Source organism: Cololabis saira, chromosome 12 (assembly GCF_033807715.1).
Source record: "Cololabis saira isolate AMF1-May2022 chromosome 12, fColSai1.1, whole genome shotgun sequence".
In the NCBI taxonomy this organism is placed as follows: Eukaryota; Metazoa; Chordata; class Actinopteri; order Beloniformes; family Belonidae; genus Cololabis; species Cololabis saira.
Window position 1 is genome coordinate 5342983 of NC_084598.1, and position 7650 is coordinate 5350632.

Consider the following 7650-nt stretch of genomic DNA (forward strand, 5'->3'; position numbering starts at 1 on the left):
ATTAAGAACCATATCAGTGTGCGTACTGGAAGAGCAAAGGCTTGAAACATGAATCCAGTTCTCAGCAGAGGATCTGCAGACTCACTTCCTAATACCAACCCATTCAATTTGAAGTTGCAGTTGCAATGCTTTGTGTAGTATAGGTTGTCTTAAAACGTGTAGTGCTACTGAGCAATCAACGCTTTATGTTGCACTGTAAAATAGTAGGCAGCACAAATTTGCAAACCACTGCCACAAAGACTCAAGGAGCATAAATATGTGCTATTGTTAATCCATTGTGGTCTTGTTTTCAGCTTGTATGGCAGTTCACACATGCTAAGTTTCAATTAAATCTGATAAACTGGCACTAAGACATCCAAGGAATAGACATTTTTATATAACCAAGTGGCATCACGACAACTGTGTGGTTTCCACACTAAAAATAGTCAACTGATTTACAAAACAGCATCATTTTATTTCAGGATTAGTTAGGTACAAAGTATATCTCATTTGTAAAACATGGCACGACTCATTTATTTCATCTTTCGCTCTCGAATCCAACAGTTAATTCTACCATGACTCTGCAGTCGGGTTAGTTTTCCTAAGCTCTGGGAGATATAGTTTACCACGAGACACAGTAAACGTTCCATTTACTAATTTGACTGGCAGTTTATTTAAACTCGGCTGATATCCTGCAAGACCCAGTGAAATAATATAAGCGTGGCATGAGGCAAAGATAAAAGTCTGGAAATACTTAGTGTAACAACAGTTTATACAGATGCATCTCTTAATGTTAACTGAAAATCTATAAATGACAGTTGGAGCTTCCAATCTGTCATCCTGCTTTCTGTCACTTTGGGATCTTTTTCTTTTGAGCTTAAAAAACAAAAATCCTTCACACAACCTAAATGATGAAATACGGCAGGACAATAAAACTCCACCACCACCTAATTGCAGCGTATGTAACACATACGCTGCAATTCAGCACCATCTTATTTGAGGTTGATAACATTCTCCCTTCTGCCTGTTGGACAGTACATATGCTTTAAGACATCTGATACATTAGACATACGTAACTGTATTACCAACCAAACACAAGTGACAGATCCAAGTCATCACTGGGTAAAAGAAGGCACTTAGATCAGTGTGCATATTAGTGTGCTGAGAAAAGTTAGAGACAAGTGTCATAAAACAACCTTAAGAAGTGTGAACTCGTGATTTTCAGGATGCATGTACATGAACTAGAATAACAAAAACTTCGTATCAAACAGGCAACAGACAGGCGTGAACCAAAACAAGTTTAGTTCAGCTGTAAGATTAATTAAAAACACAAATGTGTTTGACAAAGTGATTAACTTTATAAAAGGCACTCGTCTTAGTAAAGTAGGCAATCAGTTCAGTTTGATATTAGTGTTAACTCGCAGTTAGAGAACAGGAATGAGTGGAGGTGCATCATCATCACCACTGCTAAAATCAGAGGATGACCTCCAGGTCATAGGCAATTTTCTCCCTTTTGGCTTGCTTGATGGTTTCTCCACAAGGAGAAGTCAAAGCGGGCTCCTCCGGTTCCACCTTCACAATACTGTTAATCTTAATCCTTTCCGTCTTATTTAAAATATAGTCATAATTTCTTCTGACCTCCAGCAGTGCAGAGGTGAGGTACTGAGGTGAAAAGATTTGCAGTGACGGTGGCAGTTGAGGGAGATCGTCGTCAGAGACACCTGGGTCTTTTGAGAAGTTCACATATGCGAGGGAAGATGCTCTTGTGTATGACGTTAGAGGGGGGGCCCTGGGTAATAACTCTGGGATGGGGGGTAAAGGTGGCATCGGGGGTAAAGGTGGCAGTTTGACAGCAGTAATTTCTGGGGGAGTTTGTGTTGTTTGAGCTTCATTAACAGTTTCCACGATCCGGGTTGGTTCCAGCTTATCTGACACATTCTTTTCTTGGCTCTCATCATCGTTATCTGGCTTTTGCTCCTCATCAGTGAAGGAATCCTCCTCAAACACAGTTGTACCCTCGGGCTGTGGCTGGAATAAAATGTGGTTGTGGAGTCGACAGAACAACACTCCGCACTTGGGGCACTTCCTGCCGTCTTTGAGATGAAGAAGTTTGTGACGCTTGAGTTTCTGAGTTGTAGTGAAAGACCGATCACACATGTTGCAGGGGAAGGAAGGCTGGTCTGCGGGGACAGTGTGGGGCTCGGCTACGTCGGTCTCACCCGAGACCAAAGGTGCTGGTTCTTCATGCACCCGTTTGTGTTTTACGAGCGCCGGTACATCGACCAAGGTCTCGGTGCAGACGTCGCACCGAAACCCACCCGCAGGTGTTATTAAAGGTTTCAGGAGCACAAAAGGATTCATTTTTTGAATGCTTGTCGGTGCTTTCGCTGATGGTGGTGTCACATTTTGAATGCTTGATGTTTCTGATTGAACTGTTTCTGTCAAAGCTTCCTCACACAATATTTCTCTTTCCTGAAAGAAACAAAAAAACATAGAAAATGAATGTGCTAGTTGGTAGGGCTGTGCAATTAATCGATTTTACATCTAAATCGGATTTATTAATCAAGACGATGTTAAAAAAAGGAAAATCGGAAAATTGATTTTCCTTTTTTGCAGCTGGCTGCATTACAGACAGAGCTCGTCTAGTCTTTGTTTGGTCAAGAAAACTGTAAATGTTGTCACTTTACTAAACTCAAGGAGGATTTACAGTATCTTTCAATTGCACTTCATTCCCAATAGGGAAATTTGTTTGCTATTTTTCTTTAAAAATAAAGATAAAATATTTGAAACAATTTATTCCAGTGTCTTTTGTAGTTTTACAAAAAAATCGAAATCGAAAATCGGGTTTTCAGAGAAAAAAAAAAAATTGTGATTTTATTTTTGTCCAAAATCGCCCAGCCCTACTAGTTGGAGAAGTTGGCTTTAAATAAAGTGTGAAAACTAGAGATTTAGCATTTCCTCTGCCACACTGGCAAAAATAAGAATTGGTGGGTTTTACCTTTAGTTCTGATGGGTCTGAGGGTTTCTCCATTTCCTGCAGAGCATCCACTTCCATCAACACAGGGGACGGGAGGTCGGCAGGCAAATCAGCTACAGGGGTTTCATCACAAGTCTCTGCTTTGCCTCTTTGGCTCCACCTTTTTCGAGAACCATAAAACCTTTAGAGGAGAAAAAAGTGAAAAATAAATGATCTGTTTACATACCAGAAAGTGAAGTCACAACAATGGAAAATGAATGATTCAAATACTTCTTTTAGACCCAAATATCAGTCTGCAGGAAGAGAGAGAAAAGGGGAGCTGTGGGATCTAGAGCTGTGCCTTTTTTCTATTGTTTAAGACACATCCAAATAGACCCCTTAGTGATTTATTAGTCATTTCAGCTCTCTGTCTGAAATGGCTAGTTCTTTAAATGTAAAATTAATTAGGGTTGCAACGCATCCTCGAGTAACTCGATTACAAAAAATGGTCGAGGGAATTTCCTCTGCCCCGAAGCCTCGTTTAATTAAAAAATACATTTAAAGCTCAAGTTTCGCCCGGATTATTTTTAGTGTGACACGAGGCGCTTACACGTGTGCTGCCCCTATAAGCGGAAGGAGACGGCGGGCTTTTCGTAACATGTGAATAGTTTTGTTGCTCCGGGACCGAAAACTGTGACACCATGAGCAAACGCAGCAAAGCAGAAGTAATAAGAGTTAGAGGCTGCGTCCGAAATTGCATACTTCCACCCTAATGAGGAGCAAAAACAGTATGTGAGATTTTTTAGTGCGCCCGAAACATTAGTACGTACACAATAGTATGTACTATCCATACTCATTCTGGAGAAATGTATTAGTGTGGATTGATGGACACTAGCTAAGCAGGAACTTCCCACAATGCAATGCAGCTGTGTTTGGTTGCTAAGTGATACGTATGTCATAAGTATAATATTTAGTATAATATTAATATTATAATATTCGTATATAATAATATTATATATGGTCATCTTGTTTCGGCCAGAATAAACAGGAAAGAGCGCAGCGGTGCTGCTACTGCTGCTGTTACCATGGTAACAGCTGCTACTGCTGCTGTGACAGGAATTGTTACCATGGTAACAACTCCCCCTCCCAACGGCAGGAATGGACGTGTGCGCTCTGAATAGTACGTCCGAATGAATGCACACTACTGATATTTTCTCAAAAGTGTGCCGAACTTAAGTATACTTTTTTGTATGGAATTTCGGACGCACCGTTAGAGACAGACAATGTCGGAGAGAATTAAGGTCCGGGTCCACATTGTTTCAGACTCTTGTTCCAAGTCCCGGTTCTGATTAAACATACTGGTTCTGAATGTGAAGTTTCACAATTTAAAAGGCAGTGTTTAAGAATATTTTTTATTTTAGATACTTAAAATAAGTGGAAAACTATTTTATGTATTTTTATGTCTCACGAAAGTTTGAAGTAATTTTATTTATTTTTATTGGAACATTTAAAAAACAGTTTACTAGTTTGCATAATATGTAAATTAATGTCAATTATTTTTATAAAAGGAAACACATTGGTTGTTTTTATTAAGTGATTGGTCTTGCTTTCGCTTGTATATCTGTAATTGGGCTTTAATTAAGCAAAAGTAAGTTTTATCCGATTAATCAATTGGAATATCAATAGAATACTCTAATACGGTGTATTCGATAGCTGCAGCCCTAAAATTGTTATGATTACATTCTCTTTTTTTTTTTTACCACAAAAAAAAACATGTTTCTCTTGGTTTATTTGGGTTACTTTTCAGTATGCATGTGTTGCCAATACTAGAAAAGCCTGTAGGATCAGCTTTCACAACATGCAACTTGCATTAGTGAAAGGAAAACGTTTCACTAATGCAAAAAATTAAAAAATAAAATAATGGAAGAGTTGTTTGGCTGAAGTTTCTCATTGTGTGCTACTTTTAAAACCTGAAAATAAAGCCAAGAGGTGCAAAAATCTGGGAACTGCTTACAAAACTTAAACAACAATACAGTGAAATACTTCTGTGCATTTTTTTTGTTTGTTTGAAAAAACAGAAAGAAAACTGGTTATTCCTCTGATCTGCCTTAGGCAACAATACACAGTTTCTGTCAAGAGCTCAGTTATTCATCAAAAACAGCTCCTACTTACAAACCGCTGCTAAGAATATGTATCATTAAGAAAACATTTTACCTTAAAAACTAATAAATTATGCCAAGCAAACATGTAAAGAGGCAGAATCAAGAAAACGACCCAAATCCCAGTTTTTTAAATAATTTTTCTGGCTAACATGTAATCTTTTAATATAAATAAAATGTGTAAGAGCATGATGGATTAAAGACTTGTTTTTAATTTGCTTGTGACACTACTGGACCCTTTCACTGCAGCAAATAAAAGGTAAAAGCTGAGGCTGGCACATTTCTTACCGTTTCACCCTTTTCTTGGGTTTTTGCGTTTCTTTGGTGGATGTAAACACAGAAGGTACAAAGTCGCGACTGTCAGCGTCCATGGTCGCATGTCCTGCAATAAAACAAGGAAAAAAGAAAGTTTTCAGGGAACCGTAAAGTTACACATCATCTTGCACCGACTCTTGTGTTTCTGTCTTAAAGCATGGTGCTTCAGCATGCTGGAGAGGACAGTGCATGCTGGAAAAGACAGTGCATGCTGGAAAAAGTGCATGCTGGAAAAAGTGCATGCCGGAGAGGACAGTGCATGCTGGAGAGGACAGTGCATGCTGGAGAGGACAGTGCATGCTGGAAAAAGTGCATGCTGGAAAAAGTGCATGCTGGAAAAAGTGCATGCTGGAAAAGTGCATGCTGGAAAAAGTGCATGCTGGAAAAAGTGCATGCTGGAGAGGACAGTGCATGCTGGAAAAAAGTGCATGCTAGAAAAAAGTGCATGCTGGAAAAAAGTGCATGCTGGAAAAAAGTGCATGCTGGAAAAAAGTGCATGCTGGAGAGGACAGTGCATGCTGGAGAGGACAGTACATGCTGGAGAGGAGAGAGCATGCTGGAGAGATGGTGCATGCTGGGAGATGGTGCAGCACCTGAGATGAAATGCGCGCCGCACACGCGCCCATCCTGCAGCTCCTCGCCGCTGCTGCCGTTCGCCTTTTTTATGGCCTCGACCCACAACCGCCTTCGTCGGCGGTTATGCGGACGAAACCCGGTTGGTATTCTGTAAAACGGTATACTGCCGCGCGGGGAATAGAGATTACCACAACCAGCAACGCAACAAGCCAACATTGTCCTGAAAAACGACTTCAGGAAGTTTCAGCAAACTTTACTTCCGTTGTCCCTGGTGACGTCACTGGGGGGCGCATGCGCACATTGATGCGAGTGCAGCCCAAAGTAAAAACAAACGAATACGAACAACATCACCGGTCAAAAGCAAACCATTCGCTACTATATTTACATTTTATTTTATGCCTTTGAGAAAATGTAAAGACATTCAAACTGTATCCGTTACATTTGACTCTAATGTTTGTTAAAAACTGGCTCTATGACCACACGGTGCACTGAGGACCCCTGCTGGCCGCTGTCGCGCAAATGTCTGTGCGTTATTTTTGAATCACAGTTTATATGAGAAAAAATAGGTGAAGCACTGGTACTGGTCATGCAAGTGGTGAAGTGATATTATTTCCAGACTTTTAGAATTTTCATAGATAAAGAACAGCTTTAGTAGAATTGTTACTGGCTCAGATAAAATGAAATATCTGTCTGTATTGACAGGATTAATTGTTTTTGCTTTTTCTAAATATGTGCCTGATGTTATAATTTATAACATACATACGGAAGCATAGAGCTGCCACCTTAATGAAAGAAAAAAAAGGCAGTGAAGTCATTATCACGATATACCATGAAATATACCATTCTGGGTCTCTGGAAAGCGCCTAGAGACAACTTCTGTTGTAATAGATGCTATATAAATAAAATTGAATTGAATTGAATTGAAAAATGTATTGTATAAACAATAATAATAATGCATTTTATTTGTTAGGGGCTTTTCATGGCACTCAATCTGCCATACAATAATCAAAATATAAAAACACAATTTAAACAACAGAAAATAGCATAGTTTTCAGCCGAACATAAAAGACAGATATTATAGGTCAAATGCTTGTCTTAATAAGTAGGTTTGATGATCAGTCTTAAAAACTGAAACAGAGTCAATATTCCTGATGTCAGAGTGGCTGAAGGCTCTAGACCCCATGGTGGACAGACGTGCTGGAGAGACAGTCAGGCTGATGGACAGAGGTGTCAATTAACGAAGTACAAATACTTTGTTACCTTACTTAAGTAGAAATTTTGGTTATCTATACTTCACTGGAGTAATTATTTTTCAGACGACTTTTTACTTTTACTCCTTACATTTTCACGCAATTATCTGTACTTTTTACTCTTTACATTTTAAAAACAGCCTCGTTATTTAATTTTGGCTTTTAAAAAAAAAACTATCCAGTTAAATTGCTCCATCCGGATAGAGTGAATTTGGTTGTGGTTGTTTCAGATGTTCTTGTCCAGTTTTGTTCTTACATCCGTTCCCTCAGATTCCTGCAACTAAACTTGGATGTACATTCCAATAAAGGTTAGGATAAATGATAACATGCCTCTGAAGTTTGACTTTTTGCACCATTACAATAATTATAGGCAACTAGTCATCATATCTGCTGCTCTCTGAAACACATGTTAATG

At 39.1% G+C, this 7650-nt stretch overlaps 1 protein-coding gene across 1 annotated transcript; it reads right to left on the reverse strand.

The window, feature by feature from the left end:
- Positions 1–439: 439 nt before the first annotated feature.
- LOC133456253 (zinc finger protein 48-like) lies at positions 440–6225 on the reverse strand. The gene is made up of 4 exons (XM_061734705.1): positions 6003–6225; positions 5383–5476; positions 2978–3137; positions 440–2451 (listed from the first exon to the last, which is right to left on the reverse strand). The coding sequence occupies exons 1-4, from the start codon at positions 6199–6201 to the stop codon at positions 1453–1455; spliced, it is 1452 nt and encodes a 483-aa protein (XP_061590689.1). The 5' UTR covers positions 6202–6225; the 3' UTR covers positions 440–1452.
- Between the last annotated feature and the right edge of the window lie 1425 nt (positions 6226–7650).

Coding starts and splice junctions, on each gene's coding strand:
- LOC133456253 (XM_061734705.1), bottom strand. CDS start 6,201: ATGTTGGCTTGTTGCGTTGCTGGTTGTGGTAATCTCTATTCCCCGCGC. Junction 5,477..6,002: donor CGGCGCGCATTTCATCTCAG/GTGCTGCACCAT, acceptor GTTTTATTGCAG/GACATGCGACCATGGACGCT. Junction 2,452..2,977: donor CAGACCCATCAGAACTAAAG/GTAAAACCCACC, acceptor TGTTTCTTTCAG/GAAAGAGAAATATTGTGTGA.